Source organism: Tachyglossus aculeatus, chromosome 16, assembly GCF_015852505.1.
Source record: "Tachyglossus aculeatus isolate mTacAcu1 chromosome 16, mTacAcu1.pri, whole genome shotgun sequence".
Lineage (NCBI taxonomy): Eukaryota > Metazoa > Chordata > Mammalia > Monotremata > Tachyglossidae > Tachyglossus > Tachyglossus aculeatus.
Genome location: NC_052081.1, coordinates 156,730 through 174,052, shown reverse-complemented (window position 1 = coordinate 174,052; position 17,323 = coordinate 156,730). Strand labels below are relative to the sequence as shown.

Here is a 17,323-nt window from a genome sequence, read left to right as displayed (position 1 = left end):
TGCCCTTGAGTCTGCAGTCTTCCCCTTCTTCCCCCCACTTGTCCATGGGCAGTTTCTGTTGCATGCCGGGCGGGGAGAAACTGGCAAGTGCTGGGCACACCTGAGTAACTGGCAGTCCCAGCACCACTGTTTGGCACGGACCCCCTACTCTATCGCCAGCCCACATGGAGGACAGGGAGCTGGAGACCATTACCCTAGTTGGCCCTGCATCTGCCTATGGATTTATTTGTTTGCCTCCTCTCTGGAAGCTCTCATCCTCTGTCCAGCAAGGGGAGGTCCAGGATGAGGAGATGGGGCTATTTGGCAAAGGGTAGACCATTTGGCCACCCCTGACCTCTCCGGTCCAATCTCCCTTTGCCTGTTGACTTGCTCCCTGTCAGTCAGCAGTTCAGCAGTAATATTTACTGAAACACCTGCTGGGTGCTGGGGCTTTTCTGCACTCTTGGGAGACAGCAGGAAACTGTGCTCCGAGACCCACCCTTGGGGGCTTGTGGCCCTGGGCCTGTCTGCAAGGCACCCAGAGGGATAACCTGGAGAGCCCCCACTTCTGCTGTTCATTCAGCAGTGGGGCTGCCTCCACAATCCAGTCAGCCTTCTGACGGGAAGAATTGCAGCTGCGGAAAATGTCCAAATGTCTAAATGTTGACAGACTTGGACTCTGAGGCCTCTTAGATACTCAGTGGTTGAAGGGCATTTGAGATTTTCTCTGAAAAGTTAATTTTCCGAGCTCTGCAGGAAGATCTATCAATCAATCCTGTGACTGACCATAATTCTTCCATTGCTATGGGTAGTTGGACATTGTGCTGCATTATGATAGCAAAGTCTCTGGACACTTGAAACGTCAAAAGCCTTTAGACATTACATACATACATTATGTGCACCAAAAGAAGCAAGGATGAATAAGTAACACATGTCCAATTTGGAGGTAAAAATCCTAAAAAGGCCCCTCCTGGGCATTTAGGTGAGGCCTTTTGGGTCATCTTTGTTGTCGTCTTAGAAAGTTGTTGAAGATTTACAGGCTGGTGGCCCCGGGGACCTGGAAGATGGGCAAGTGTGGCCACGACCCTGAGGACCTGGAGGATAGGGACATGTGACCGTGAGCCCACTGTTGGGTAGGGACCGTCTCTATCTGTTGCCAACTTGTACTTCCCAAGCGCTTAGTACAGTGCTCTGCACACAGTAAGCGCTCAATAAATACGATTGAATGAATGAATGTGACTGAGGACTTGGAAGATGGGGGTTTGTGGTTGGTGTCCCTAGGAACCTGGAGGATTGGAGAGGTGTGGCCAACATCTCTGGAGATCGGGAGCGTGGCCCAGCCAGCTCAGGCAGTGTTCTGATGTTCTGGCTAGGCCATGTCAGGGGGGCCGCTCCAGTGGGGCTTTAGCAGGGGTGGACATGCTAGAAGAACTCATCGTATCTAATTTGAACTTTTTTTCACTTCTGTCCGCATGCTTTATCTCTTAGACATATATGTCTGCCAGGACTATAAATATTTTGCAAAACAAAACAAATGGTGTGTGGAACGGAAATTTAACAGTTCAGTTTTTACTAGCGGTGTTATAATCAGGACAATGACTATATCTGTGACATGCACATAGCAATCTCGGAGACCCATCACGGATAATTACCTTCAAGAAAGGCCCTGACCAGAAGAGAGCCTGAGAAAGATGACTGTAGATTCAAGGGACTTCATTAACCTTTTTACCTCTGAGTTTGGTATTTTGAAAAAGTCTGGCAGGTGCTTCCCTGTCCTGCCAACCCCACCTTTGGGCGGTGGCCTTGGGTGCGACCCCCCCCCCCCAAACACCCAGGGCCTGGGGCAGAGAACGGGGAATGGCTGTCATCTCCCCAGGATCTGTTTGCCCTGGTGAACCAAGCCATGCCCTATTCTTCCCCTACTCCGGAGTGCCACCTCACACTTTGGATCCATGCTCCATCTCCTCATCCCAGGAGCAGAGGTTTTGGGGGTGTCCCTCCAGAAGCACTGGCCGGATGCCATGTGGATAGAGTCCGGGAACCCAGGTCCTACGCTCAGCCCTGCTCTTGGCCTGCTGGGTGACCTTGGATACGTCACTGCACCTCTCTGGGCCCGTGTCCTCCTTCATAGATGGGGAAAGAGTCCCTCGCTCTCCCTCCCTCTTAGATTGCAAGGCCAGCCGAGGGTCAGGGATAGGGACTTCATGTCCCGTCTAATGCACCCAGCAAGTCAGTTCTGGCATTCTTATTTGCCAGCAATGTGGGTGGATGCTTCGTGCGTTCGGTGAATGGTGATATGGAAGGATATCATCTAATTTGGCTGAGACGATAACTCCAGATAAGAATAGAGCCCTAAAAGAAATTTCTCTCTTCCCCTTTTGAAAAGAATTCTTGAAACCCAAGTGCTCAGACAGCTTTATCTCAGAGTGTCTTTTTGTCTGTGAAAGCATCTCTGTCCTACATCATTGAACAAAGAACAAAATAGAACAAAGGAGAAAACGTTGTCTGACAATTGAAAATGAGAATTTATGATGATTCTCAGTGAAATTTGTCTAAATTCTTTTCCAGAAATCTGGGGCTCTTTTCCTTTTCACGGAATAGCCACTCTTCCATCTTTTTCTACGTCTGATCATTTTGGGCAAACAGACAACAGACGAGCAACCTGCTAAGCTAATTCAGTTAATCGCCGGGTTTGGAGAAATGGACACTAATTCTACCTTTGAAACCTAGCCTGTCTTCTATTTTCACTGCTAATGGAGCAGCATCTGATAACCTGGGTTTCTTTCTTGGTCTCATTAGCCTCCCAGTGGGAAGTGGAGGTGCGAGGGAGGGGGAGATGGAGCAAGTGAGCATCTGAGCTCTGTGTGGATTCCCAAGGGCTCTGAGACAGAAAAGCGATGATTGATTATCAAGTCAGCCTTTCTCTGTGGCTCTATTTTTAAGTGAGCCCTCTTTTATCTTTGTCTTATAACCCCAATTTGATGGAATCTCTGGTTTAATCCACTTTGTCTGCATGCCAGCAGGGAAGCATTTCTGAAGTAGTTGGCATTGACTCAGATTTGAGGCTACAACTCTGGACAGAAAATTGTCACAGACACACACACGCGCGCACGCACACACACACACTTTTGTATGTGTATTCTCGCCCTTGCCTTTTATGTTTTACCATCTCATCTTTCCTCATGAGTCTGTCACCAGTTCCCTTTATTCTTTAGATTGCGGGTATAATTGTCACCATGTCGTCTTTCCCAGCCTTCAAGGCAGTGCTTTTGCACACAGTAGGCATTTAATGAATACTGGTGTCCCATGGATTGGGGGACATCCGAGAGATGGTTTAACCAATGTCCAAATGGATTTTGAATGAGAATAATGGTTAATCCTTAAGAGAATGCAGAGTACCCTACTTTTGAAGAACGGAAAATCTCTTTGCCCCCCGAAATGAGGAGGTTGGTATGGGAGGGACCAGGGCAGCGAGTTGGGAGGAGGGCGAGTGGAGCGAGAAGGTGGATATAGGTGGTTGGTGAGTTGGTGGAGAGAGCCAGGGGAGAGAACCACAGTGGTAGCAAACACAATCCCTCCGCCGAGGAACTTACAGTCTAGCTGGGGAACTAATTCATTACTATATATTGCTGTGCTTTCTAGCTGCAGAACAATCAATCCCATCCCAGAAGTCTATTGATTTTTAGGGTGTGCCTGCATCCTGCCTGTCACGAGAGGCTCTGGGGGCTGCAGTGATGAGGTGGCCTTGGTCTCAGGGCTTCCTTTTCCCGGGCATGAGCAGCAGCAACGTGTAGAGAAGGTAAATAATTGTGGCCAGGATGCCTTGATGACTTCCTTTCAGTTTCCTTGGCTTCTCTGGCCTTCTTGTCCTCGATTTCTGGCAGAGCTCCCAGATTTACTTGGGTGTGAGCCCAGGCTCAGCCAGCAAAGGTCAAGATCCTTGGTGGATCTGCCCGTTAGACCCAAGGGAAGCAGCATGGTCTAGTGGAAAGAGCCCAGCCTGGGATCAATCAATCAGTCCATCAGTGGTGCTTATTGAGTGCTTACTACATGCAGAGCTCTGTACTATGCTTGGGAGAGTACAGTACAACAGGGTTGGCAAACTTGTTCCCTGCCCACAATGAGTTTAGAGTCTATAGGGGATTCAAAGAGACCGAGTTCTAATCCCAGCTCTGCCACTTGTCTGCTGTGTGACCATAGACAAGTCACTTAACTTCACTATGCCTCAGTTTCTTCATCTGTTCTCCCTCCTTCTTAGGCCATGAGCCCACTGAGGGACATAGACTGTCTCCATTTTGGTTATCTTGTATCTACCTCAATGCGTAGTACAATGTTTGGCACATAGCAAATGCCTAACAAATACCACTGTTATTTTTGTTACTATTAAAATACCAATGCGGCTTTCCCGATGTTCGATCAGTATTGGCCATTTCCCTGACTGGTGTGGCCAATGAAAACCCCACCTCCACCCCAGCCCACCCCAGGAGTGGCACTCCCTGCCTTGATTGGCCAGTGGTCTCACTCCAAAGCCTTGCCCTATGTGTTGGTAGCCCAATGCTGCTACAGGAAACCTAGTTCCTCCCCTTCCCTTCTGAATCCCCACCCAGGCCCTTTCCATCACTGTTCCCCCCACCCCACTCCCCATCCCCACCTTAACGCCCCTCCTCTGCCCCCTGCACCTCTGCTCTCCTTCTCCGTCTCCTCCTGTTCTCCCTGCCCCTTCTTCCCATCCCATCCCATCTCATCCCCGGGAGGCCTCATGACACAAAAGGAGGAAGTCTCTGCCTCCTCGGCAGCGTGTGGGCATCAGTTGTGGTGGTGCGCACTCATCTGCTCAGGGAAGGAAGTCCCAACCCCCAGGGCCCTGCTGCCAGCTCTCCAAGCCAGCATCTCCTGACCACAGCACAGTTGGGAGCCGGGAGCCCCAGGGAGGACCAGCTGGTACAGCTCCTGACCAGGCTCCGCCCTGCTTCCCATGCCATTCCTGGGGCACATGCAGCACACGGGGCCTGGAAGTTCTCTGAGAAGTTGCCCTGAGCAACATGTGGCCAATGCCACATGCTCAAGGCTTGCTTCCCTTCCCACCTCCTTGCCTGCCGAGGCTCCCTGTGCTGGCTTGCTTGTTGGGGAATGTGTCTCATGAGCAGAATGCTGATCCGGGGGTGGGGTGGAGGTGGCATGGATTAGGGGTGGGGATCTCCCTCAACCTCATCTCCCCGACCACTGCTCTAGACTCCCGGTGGGGAATCCCTCCGAGATGTATCCAATTGTTCGCTATTTATTTCACACCCTTTCTGCGGGTTTCCATCTTGTGTGACATCCCAGACAACAGAGACCAAAAATCTCTCTCTGTATTACACTCTGACATTTTGAGATCTAGGCTTATTCTTCCCTGGCATGTTCCCAAGCACCTGTCATGCTTTAGGGTCACTCCTCGTGGCTTGCCAAGTCCATCATCCACCGTCGATCATGTGGTGCCCACTTTGGCCCTTTGCTCGAGTTTTAAAATGTTCATATAAGTGCCTGTTTTGGGGGTGTCCTGTCCAAAGTGGTCCCCTGATTCCCTTATTGCTGCAGTCACGAACTAGGCAGGGAAAAGCCTGGTTCCCAAGATGAAAGGCACCTTCTGGTCCCCAGATTCCTGCTTCAGCCCTGGGATTACATTCCTGCCTCCCTCCCGATCTGAGGCCAGAGACCCTACTCGATACCGTCTCCACCTTTGAGAGGTTATTGTTTTAAGGTGGGTGGAATGGAAGCCACAACTAGTGCTTAATTTAAATCCATTATAGTGAGGGTGATGATTTCCTTCCATGACTCAGGAAAAGGACTTTTGAACAAAAGCAGAGGAGAGAAAGAAAAGTGGTGATTGCATGCCCTGGTGAAATGTTGGAGTGCTTGGGGAGCAGTAGTGTTTTTAGAAAGTTTTGGATGAGTACTTGAGAAATGCCAAATGGCACAAAAATGAGAGTATCTATCTCCTCTTTCATCTCTCCCCTTCTGCTTTTTTTCTTTCATTTCAGATCACACGTCAGTAGGGGGGCTGGGAGACAGCTTTTATGAATACCTACTGAAAGCTTGGCTGATGTCAGATAAAACAGACACTGAAGCAAGGAAGATGTATGACGACGCTATTGAGGTAGTGATAATTTCGGTGTTTGTTACATGCTTACTGTGGGGCCCAACAGTGTGCTGAGCACTGGAGTAGATCAGACACAGTTCCTAAGAGAAAGGGAGATATGACATTTCATCCCCATTCTACAGATGAGAAAATTGAGGCACGGATAAGTTCCGCCACTCATCCAGGGTCACTTGGCAGGCACCCGTTCATACCTTGCCTACCCACACACTGCAGGCTCTTCTGCCCTGTCCAAGCTGCCAGAGCTGTTCTGACGCCCCAGATGTTGGGGTGTTGAGTGAACAGGGTAGGAGTGGTCCTGGACCCCTCAGGTTGTAGGGGTAGGGGGAGTTAGGGGAAGAGTGAGAAAGAATGTGAGAACCATGGGGAAAAAGCCATTGCTGCTTCAGGACGAAGAACCAGAATCAAGAACAACCCTTAAGAGGATCCATAGGAATCAGATCAGATCTGTGTTCCTAATTATCAGTGGTATTTATTGAGCCCTTACTGTGTGCAGAGCACTGTACTAAATGCTTGGGAGAATACAATATAACGGAGTCGGTAGAAACATTCCCTGCCCACAAGGAGAAGCGTGGAATTGCTTCGAACATGAACTGATTTCAGATTTTACCACCTCTACTTGCTTTCCCAGGCAATAGAGAGACACCTTATAAGGAAGTCGAATGGCGGCCTCACCTTCATTGGAGAATGGAAGAATGGCCACTTGGAAAGGAAAATGGGTCACCTGACGTGCTTTGCAGGAGGAATGTTTGCCCTGGGAGCAGATGGTTCCAGGGAAGATAAAGCTGGACATTACTTGCAGCTGGGAGCCGAGATTGCACACACGTGTCACGAGTCATATGACAGGACAGGTAATGCGTTTTACTCACCTCATAATTTACTTCAAGGACGCATCTGTCCGCATTAGGCTCTCGGGGACTTGCGAGGTGGCCTTCAGCGGAGCTGCCGGTTAGTGGAGCCTTCCCTGGTCTCTGCAATCGCTGAAGGTCCTGAACCCTCTTAGCCTTCCTGTGATAGCAGGAGATGGAGTGAGAAGGCAGCGTAACCAGGGAGGGAAGTTCATCATTTCCCCAAAGCCCCGTGTTTCCCCTGGGAAGGTGAGCAGGGCTGCTGCCGCTCCCACTCCCACCAATGACGGTGCTTCCCTTCACACATGCTGGAGGTGGCATGGGATCCCCTGACAGGAGATCTGGCTTGAGAAGAGGAGGAGGAAGGCGGGGTTAGGGTGGATATTTTAGAGACGGGTTACCTGGCGGCAGAGGTGAGGAGGCCTCAGGGTCCCCAACCGGTTATCCAACCTTGGCTTCACGGACTCCGGCTTCTCCTGGTTCTCTTCTTATCTCTCTGGTTGTTCATTCTCAGTCTCCTTCACCGGCTCCTCCTCCCTGTCCCATCCCCTAACTGTAGGGGTTCCTCAAGGGTCAGTTCTTGGTCCCCTTCTGTTCTCCATCTATTCTCACTCCCTTGGTGAACTCATTTGCTCCCACGGCTTCAACTATTATCTCTACACAGATGACACCCAAATCTACATCTCTCCTGTTCTCTCTCCCTCCAGAATCGTAATAATAACAATAATAATTATGGCATTTGTTAAGTACTTACTATGTGCCAGACACTGTACTACGCGCTGGGGTGGATACGAGCAAATCAGATTGGACACAGTCCCTTGTCCCACATGGGGCTCACAGTCTCAATCCCCATTTTACAGATGAAGTCACTGAGGCCCAGAGAAGTGAAGTGATTTGCCCAAGGTCACACAGCAGACAAGTGGTGGAGCCGGGATTAGAACCCATGACCTTCTGACTCCCAGGCCCGTGCTCTCTCCACTATGCCATGCTGCTTCTCGTATCTCCTGCCTTCAAAACGTCTTCATCTGGATGTCCGCCCGCCACCTAAAACTCAACATGTCCAAGACCGAGTTCCTTATCTTCCCTCCCAAACCCTGTCCTCTCCCTGACTTTCCCATCACTGTGGATGGCACTACATCCTTCCCATCTCACGAGCCCATAACCTTGGTGTCTCTCATTCGCCCCGCACATCCAATCCGTCACCAAAACCTGCCGGTCTCACCTTCACAACATCGCCAAGATCTGCCCTTTCCTCTCCATCCAAACCTCTACCTTGTTGGTACAATCTCTCATCCTATCCCGACTGGATTACTGCTTCAGCCTCCTTTCTGATCTCCCATCCTCCTGTCTCTCCCCGCTTCAGTCTATACTTAAGTCTGCTGCCCGGATTATCTTTCTACAGAAACGCTCTGGGCACGTCACTCCTCTCCTCAAAAATCTCCAGTGGTTGCCTGTCAACCTTCACATGAAGCAAAAACTCCTCACTATTGGCTTCAAAGCTCTCCATCACTTTGCCCCCTCCTACCTCACCTCCCTTCTCTCCTTCTACAGCCCAGCCCACACACTCCTCTCCTCTGCCACTAACCTCATTGTGCCTCGTTCTCACCTGTCCTGTCATTGATCCCTGGCTCACGTCCCACCTCTGGCTTGGAATGCCCTCCCTCCTCACACCCGCACATCCTAGCTCTCTTCCTCCCTTCAAAGCCCTACTGAGAGCTCACCTCCTCCAGGAGGCCTTCCCATACTGAGCCCCCTCGCCCTTTTCCTTTGCTCCTCCTCCCCTCCCCATGACCCCCACTCCCTCCCACTGCCCTACCTCCTTCCCCTTCCCACAGCACTTGGGTATATTTGTACATATTTTTTGCTCTATTTTATTAATGTTGTGTATATATCTGTAATTCTGTTTATCTATTTTGATGGTATTGACACCTGTCTACTTGTTTTGTTTTGTTGTCTGTCTCCCCCTTCTAGACTGTGAGCCCGTTGTTGGGTAGGGACTGTCTCTATCTGTTGCCGAATTGTACTTTCCAAGCGCTTAGTACAGTGCTCTGCACACAGTAAGCACTCAGTAAATACGATTGAATGAATGAATGAACTGGAGCCCAGGGATCCTTGGCCAACTCCAGCCCCAGTAGAGGAGCAATCGGTCCATCAGTCCAGTATTTATTGAGCGCTTACTGCAGTGTACCTTGGGCGTGGGTGAGAATGATACAATACAGTGGGGAAATATGATCCCTACCCTCAAGGATTTTACAATCTAGGGGGAATCACTGTGACTTTCATTCATTCATTCATTTATTCATTCAATCCTATTTATTGACCTCTTACTGTGTGCAAAGCACTATACTGAGCGCTTGGGTGAGTACCATATAACAATAAATGGACACATTCCCTGACACAACAAGCTTATAGACTTCCAAATTCCTTTTTATCCCTGGGTCCTAGGGCCATCTGATCTGTGTCATTTCATTTTGGTCTAAAGTGGGATGAGTTGCACCTGCTGCAGTGCCTCCTTCCTCCCCGTCAAAGGCCAGAAAAAAGGCAGTTTTCCCATTTGGGTCTTCTCTGTTTGTAACTTGGCAGTGTTAAAGCTGGGTCCAGAAGCGTTCAAATTCGACGGCGGCGCGGAGGCTGTGGCCGTCCGGCAGAATGAGAAGTATTACATCCTGCGCCCAGAAGTGATCGAAACCTACTGGTACATGTGGAGGTTTACACACGACCCCAAGTACAGGCAGTGGGGCTGGGAAGCTGCTCAGGTAAACCCCCCATTCGGTACTTGCCCCTCTGGCCCCCAGCTGACGGCGCCACCAGCTTGACCCTCTGTCGACCGGGAGCAGTTTAGGTGGAGAGGAGAGGGCCGATCCGGGAGATGTGCTGTGAAGGAAAGGCCGCCAGGATTTGTCCAGGACCTGGATGGGAGAGGGGAAGGAAGTTGCCCGAAGTCCCATAGCAGGCCAGTGTCCGAATGGGATTGAAACCTGGGTCTCCTGAGTTCCAGCCCAGTGCTCTTTCCATTGGACCACCCCGCCTAATGGAGACATTTTTTCTTTCCACTTTCCATGAGAATTGCAGCGCTTAGCCAGGGGTCTATCCATTCTGGGCAGAGATGGATCACTGGCTCAGGTGGGATTCAAGTCCCTTTGGATCTTGAGCACTTACAGAGCTTCTGGGAACTATTTCCTGAGGCCTGCTCGTGCCACCGTCTGGTGTAGGTTGCTTCTCTGGCACAGACCTCAGGAGCCTGGGGCCTCCCCGTGGTTAAAGGGCACCAGGGGGTGGGGTCCGGCCAGCGGGCTGTCCCACGGCATTTGGCCTGAATCAAATGGAGAGACGTCAGAATCCAGTGGCCCGCCCTCGCTTAAGTGCTCTTGACTTCTGGCTTCTGGAGGGAGGAGCTGTTCAGACCGTCAGAGACACCCAGAGAACCCGTCTACTCTGGGCTGGGATGAAGCCGGAGCCATGTCCCCTCTTTGGAGGGGCTGTGTCACGAGACCTGGGGCCTCTTCTGTTGTGGCGGCCTACTGAGCCACCACTGCTCAGCTTGATCAGCTGCGGGTTGGGTTTCTCCCTCCCCTGGGTCCGAGGCCTTAGGTGCCTCAAGGGGTCATGGGCAGAGCTCTTGTTTTGCGGCTGGGGTTTCGGTAGGCAAATATCTAGGTGGCTGTTTTTATCCTCCTTGATCCTGGGGTTTCAAGAGTTTCAGTGCTTTCATGCAAAAGCTTTTCAAGCCTGCATCTGTCATGACTAAATTTCAGCTAATTTACATGGCTTGTAGAGAAGGTATTCCTGACTGTCTGCACCTGAGAATCATCTCCCTCCCTCCCTCCCTCAGGGCAAGTGACCTCAGCTTCTCCAAAGACAAACATCTCCAAACTCAAAGGGTCCTCCAGGACAGAAGCCCCATCGGTTGGGCTGAGGCTGCACAGGGATGGGTGTGCAGAACCATGCAGGTGCCCCAGCCTGGGAGAACGGCTCTGGTCTACTGGCTGTTTGGGTTGGTGGGAGAGGCTTCACTAGCTGCCCTGGCCGTCTGGGAAGCTAATTCCCCTGCAGCTGGCCTGGGGTTCCAGGAGCAACAGCTGGGACCTGTGGAACACTCCTTGCTCCTAGGGCTTCCTTCCTTGGATGTAGGAAAGTTCACTGGCCCAAAGCCCTCCCTCCTCCTTTCCCTTCTGAATCCCCACATAGGGCTTTGGAAAGTAGAATTGTTGGTTCTTGTTCGGAGCCCACCTGCCCAAGCTAGAAAGGTCAGTAGAAGCTCTAAGAGTTGGGAGAACTTCAAATTGAATGCGTGGGGAATTGCCAGCAGTTCAGGGGGGAGGTGTTGAGATTTGACCTGAAACACGGAAAAAAGTGAGGTTTGTATCAGAAGGCAGTGGTTTGGTGGGGAGAGCCATGAACGACTGCTTGGACACAAAAAGTGCGGAAGATCCCTCCTTTACCTTCTTGCAATTCTGTTGGGCCTTGGGCCTGGGCTGCTGAGTGACATTGGACAAGTCATGTCGCCTCTCTAGGCCCTGGTGTTGGGGATAAGAGCCTTTCCCAGGCTCAGAGGTGAGAGAGCAGAGCTTGCAGTCTGGCAGGAAAAGGCCACGTTTGTCATGAATACCATGCTACTCCTGTGCCCTGGCACCTCACTCCTTTCTCCCTTGAGGGTCAAGTTGTGGATCTTTGGCGACCCTGAGACATCCTGTTCCCCTAATGGTTCCCTTTGTGTTTCCCAGGCTATTGAGAAGTCCTGCCGAGTGAGCAGTGGGTTTTCTGGGGTCAAGGATGTGTACTCTTCCACCCCGGCGTATGATGACGTCCAGCAGAGCTTCTTCCTGGCAGAAACACTGAAGTAAGCAGCTTGGTACCAGAGGTTTGATGGTAGAGCATACGTGATTGCTATGCTCGCTGATGACCTGTTGGCCAGCAACGATGAGGGACTTAGAGAGTGTGCCCCGCCTTAGGGACAGCTGTGTCCCTGCCTGCGCCAGGCAGGGTCCCCTTAGGCCGAGGCGTCCCCTCAAGGGGGTACATTCCCCAGGGCCAGGGGGATGACTGCCCAGCATTGGCCCTGACCTCCCCTCAGCCGCTGCCCCCCTGGTGCCCGCTGGGCCATTCCCCAGCAGTGGTCTGCCTGTGTCTCACTGTCCAGAGCGGGCTGCTGTGCCACGTGGCTCTCGCACAGGCAGGTTCCGCCCTTAGCGGCCCAGATGTTCCCCAGAAACGGAACCGATCCATCGGTAGGAACCTTGGAGAGAGGAGGGTGTGCAGTTCCGGCTCACTGCCCGTCGGAAAAAAACCCAGCGGTCTCTTTCTAAATAGAAACATGGCCCCAGCAGCCCCTTCACACCCTCCACCACCATGCAGGCCAAAGCCCCCCCATTCCCTCAACCCCCGCCCCCTCACAGTCGTGACAGATCGAAGGAGGCCAGATTTCTCCTGGGAGGTGATGGGGGAGCCAAGGGGAAACCACAAAGAACTTGGGCACAGCTGCACCTGCTGGACCTTCCCTGCTGGGTGACCTTGGACAAGTCACTTAACTTCCCTATGCCTCAGTTTCCTCATCTGTAAAATGGGGATTCCATTATCCCAGTTTTGCCCAGCACTTATTACGGTGCATGGCACATAGTAAGCACTGACAAATACCGCAATTATTATCATACTGATTATTACTGGAACATGATGAGTTGGAGCCACAGTTCCGAAATGAGGAAAGGGGCAGGGAAAGCCGTTGCCTCTCTTCTCTCTCAAGGGAATGGCCCCTGCCAGCCCCATTGTTCCCAAAGGGGACAGGGAACCCTTTCCAGCCCCCGGCCCAGCGTGGTCATGGATCATGTCCTGAGTTGCCGCGTCTGCTCATGAGAAACAAAACTTTATCCCTTGGTACCCGCTGCCGCGCAAGGCCCCCGGATGTTTGTTTTCATACTGAAACAACGGGGGCGTCTAGTTGTCTTGTGTGGTTAGGACAGATGTCCAGGAAATCGTGTTTTTTCACTTGTCGTATAGCAGCTGGGCTCCTTCGAGGTCTGGGGGTGCAAAAATGTTCCTGTGGAGACTTCGGCTAGAATGGGTTTGGTTGCCTTGGTCTGTCCGATGGCCTGGTTTTCATAGCGACTTCTCAAAATAGCCTGGGGCTTTCCGGGCATTGGGGTCAGCAGGGCCAAGGCCCGGCCCGGGCCCTCACCAACTTGTCCCCGATGTCCTCTTTTCGTTCCAGGTATTTGTACCTGCTCTTTTCCAGTGACGACCTTTTACCTTTGGACCACTGGGTGTTCAACACGGAAGCCCACCCGCTCCCGGTGCTACACCTGGCCAACACCACTCTTTCAGGGAACCAGGCCTATCGGTAAAAGCGGCTCCAGGCAGACGGAGGGGGCGCTGTGCTCCCCTGGGTTTTGTTTACATGGACCCTTCTGTGGCTGGGCCGGAGAGGGAGACGTTTGAGACCCCAGGCCCCTGGAGTCGGGACGGCAGGGAGCGAAACGACCGCTCCCCTCGGCGCTCTTCAACCTGTAGATAAATGAACTTTGCAACGATTCCATTTTATATCCGACCAAAACGTGCCCCTGAACAACCATGGGGCACGGCCACGGGGGCTCCGAGTCCAGCGCAGGGGACCTGGCAGCTGTTTCGGGTTCAGCCTGGGCTCTCGGGCCGGGCGTTGGGGAAGAGGAGCCCCACGCTGCGGAGATGTGCGGGCCAGGACCCCACGGCCCACCCCGCCCCCGCCGTCACCTTCAGGCCCAGGCAGCACCGCCGTCTCCCTCACTTCTGCCTGGGGGTTCGCCGCCACCGGCTCAGAGCCAGATGCCATTTTGCCAGTCTCACCTGTTCCGGTAAACCCTTGGGTAGAATCTGGTTTTCTCCAGGGCTGAGTGCCAGCGGGAGAATATTCCCTCCACAGAGAATCTTCAGAACTGCAGTATTGACGGCATCCCCTCCTTCCTGGAAGGCCCCCTCGAAGCCAGCCAGAAAGGGAGCCGTGACCATTTGCGAGACTCTGAGCCCCACCACGCACACAGCCAACACCCCCAGTGGTGGAAGCCCCAGCAGGCAAAGCCTATCTTCCTTGACCTTCACAGGAAAGTTCAGTACAGAATCCCTCTGCTTGTCCTGGGTGCTTTTTCTGTTGGTCAGTCAGCCATTCATGGCTGTGATTGCCTCTGTAACTCAGCAGAGAACGAGAGACCCCAACCGCCTCCAATCATTTTTTTCTAAACCAATTCTCCGAGCTCAGATGATGATGAAGGGCTTCCCCAGAGCAAAGAACTTAAGGCTGAGAAGCCAAGTTCTGAAGGAATGTTCAGTGCCCAAGTCAGGGCACTGGACCCCCTCTGGGCTGCCAATGGGACCTTCCCTGTCTGTCTGAGATCCTGAGTTGGCATCCATAGGGCCTCTCCCCAAACCCTCCCCGCCCGTCCCGAGAGCCTGAATTGTGGGGTGACACAGTGGCCTCTTCGTTATTTTTAAACTTGGACAATTCTGAGTCTCTGGGTCCCAAGCCAATGCCCTACTTCGCACCCTTCGCTTCGCTCAGTGCCCCAAAGAGAGGGGTGGGGGAATGACCGACGACTCTCACCTGATGTTGCCGGGCTTGAGAGGTTACACTGCCTCCAGGAGTCAGTCACAAGTCCTTTTTCCCACTCCCTCCTCCCTGAGATCTCCTTCCTTCATCTCCCTCCCCTCTCCTTTCCCCCACTGCCTCCCCTCACATCTCCTGGGGATTTTGTGGGAGGCTCTTGATCTTGATAATGTTTTTCTCTTTAATCTTGGAGAATTCTAATGAATTTGGGGAAATGGGTTTTAGGTAAAGGTGTTTTTCAGGTTGCACCTCCAAGAGGGAATGGGAACAATCTTTCTGGTGTTGGATACCAGGACTCTAATGGCATGCCTGCCAACAGGGGCTCGATCCTGCTCTGGCATCCAACCTGGGGAGGACTTTGAGGGCTGCTGGCGTCCTGGTGCCAACACCCCAGCCAGAAGGCCCCAACCCGGTCCTCATCGCCCCAGCCAGAACCCCCAGCCTGGCCCGGCCCGGCTCACCTTTCCCCACTCCAGCTGGAATCCTGACCCAGCAATCTTCATCCTTGACATGGCACTCATCACCTCATCCAGAATCCCGGCCCAGCACTCACTGCCCTGGCCAGAACCCCTGGCACTCATCATCCCTGAACCTGGTGCTTGTTGCCCCAGCCAGAATCCCGGCAGGGCACTCACTACCCTGGCCAGAATTGCAGCCCGGCACTCGCTGCCCCTGATGTGGCACTCATCCCCCGAGCCGGGTCCCCCGGCCTGGCACTCATTGCTCCAGCCAGAATCCCAGCCCAGCACTCACCGCCCCTCACAGGGTACTCATCTCCCCAGCCAGGACCCCCAGCTTGGCACTCGCCACTCCAGCCAGAGTCCTGGCCTGGCACTCTCTGGCCCAGCCAGAATCCTGGCCCATCCCTCTCTGCCCATCTTCCCAGCTGTGGGGCCAAGCAGCTTTGGGGTTCCCGACAGCCTCGGCTTTTCTTGGCTCCGGGCGAGGGCTCGCCAAATTGATTACGCTTTCTGAACCATCAGCAATCCTTCTCTTCCGGATGCCCACCCCGCTCCCGGTCCCCTCCTCCAGTCCCTGACCCGGGTCCACTCGCAGACTTTGCAGAAGTTACCCTGGTGGGGTTCGTAAAGCACAGGACTCATGTGGCGCAGTTCCGGGATGATGGGCCCGGGGCTGCCCAGTTTTCTCCCAGTCCTTTGGCATAGGTGAGCGGGGGGCATTTGTTGGAGTGATGCTGCCTCTTCCCAGGTTTGTGCAGTGTGAAAGACTGCCTAGGAAACACCGATCTCCACTCCCCGCCCGCCTGCGGGTGGCACTTCAGAGGGAAAAGAGGAAACAGCTTTAGGACCCCTTGTCAACCATTCGCTCCATGCCAATGGTCCTCCCTGAATTAGGGCTCCCCCTGATTGCTACGGTTTGGAGCCCAGGCATTAAAGCACTGGAAAATCATCAAAAAAAACCACATTGGGGGTATTCAGTAATTTTGATTCAAATAATGATTTTGTCAAGACAACAGAGCCTGGGGATTATCTCTTTTGCTGTCCATTCCCTTTCCACTTGGAAGTTGATGATCCAAGGAAGTGCTCAGGATTTGCCTTTGGAAACAGCTTCCCTACCCCGTGGTCCTCCGACACTGGAGCAGGCTTTTAGCCGTTGGATCCCCCGTTACTTTGATTCCTACAATTCTTTGTTGATAGAGACAGAATGGAGGCAGAGGAGGGGCAGTGTCCCAACAGGGAGCCAGCCTCTGGCCAGGCACCAGTGAGGAGATTACACCAAGGGCAGGCATCCTGATGGAGGAGAGTCAAAGAAGGAGCTCCATTTGGCAGAATCTCTTGCCAGTTTTGGGTGGGATTGGCTACTGGCGGAACATCCCCGCGTTTAGGCTCAAGCCAGGTAGCCAGGTGATTTGAACCTTCTGCAAGCAGATATACTGTACTGCCTTTTTCCATTTCTTTCTTTCCGGCATTTTTTTTTTGGTGTAGGAATACTGTGGTTCCAAATAAAAACTTGAAAAAAACCCCCACAAGCCCTGCTGCATAGTACATTTGTTTCCAACCCTTCCTCTTGAGCGACTCAATGAGTGGTATTTATTGAGTGCTTACTGTGTGTAGAGCATGATACTAAGCATTTGGGAGAGTGAAGTACAAGAGTTAGTCAAACCATTCCTTGCCCACACGGAGCTTACAGTCTATAGGGGAGTAAATTATGGATATGTACATCAATGCTGGGGGGCTGAGGGTGGGGCAAAGCGCTTAGTAAAGTGCTCTGCACACAGTAAGTGCTTAGTAAATATGATTGAATGAATATCAAGTGCTTTCAAAGGGTACAGATCCAAGGGCGTCAGCAACACAGGAGGAAGAGTAGGGGAAATGAGGGCTTAATTGAAGAAGGCCTCTTGGAGGAGATGAAATTGTAGTAAGGCTTTGAAGGTGTGAAGAGTGGTGATCTGTTGGACATAAAAGGGTGGGGGAGTACCAGGCTGCAGTCCAAATTGTCCCTCTTTAGACTGTAATGTTCTTTGAGAGAAAGCAAGTGAGCAGTAAGCACACAATATGTTAAAAGGGTATTTACTGAGTGCTTACTATCAGCAGAGCACTTTACTAAGCACTTGGGGGAGAGTTAATACAACAGAGTTAACAACATGGGTTTTGGGGGTCTTGACCACTGCCCATATTTCAACCTTCTGGCCACCGGTTCCTGCACGGCCCAGGGACACGTGATCTTCTTCTAGGTCCCATCTCGGCTCCCCACCTCTGAGGCCCATGACTCTTCTCGGGTACCAAAGGGATCCGTCTGTCTGGGTTCATCCCCCAGACTGTGGCTTTG

General features: G+C 52.3%; 1 protein-coding gene across 1 annotated transcript in view; it reads left to right on the top strand.

The window, feature by feature from the left end:
• Positions 1–16,520, top strand: part of MAN1A2 (mannosidase alpha class 1A member 2) — a 63,681-nt gene extending 47,161 nt beyond the window's left edge. The window contains exons 9-13 of the mRNA XM_038757690.1: positions 6,000–6,115; positions 6,747–6,966; positions 9,547–9,719; positions 11,688–11,803; positions 13,169–16,520. Coding sequence (XP_038613618.1) covers positions 6,000–6,115; positions 6,747–6,966; positions 9,547–9,719; positions 11,688–11,803; positions 13,169–13,301 — 758 coding nt within the window. The 3' untranslated portion in view covers positions 13,302–16,520. The remainder of the gene's footprint in view (positions 1–5,999; positions 6,116–6,746; positions 6,967–9,546; positions 9,720–11,687; positions 11,804–13,168) is intronic.
• The last annotated feature ends 803 nt before the right edge of the window (positions 16,521–17,323 follow it).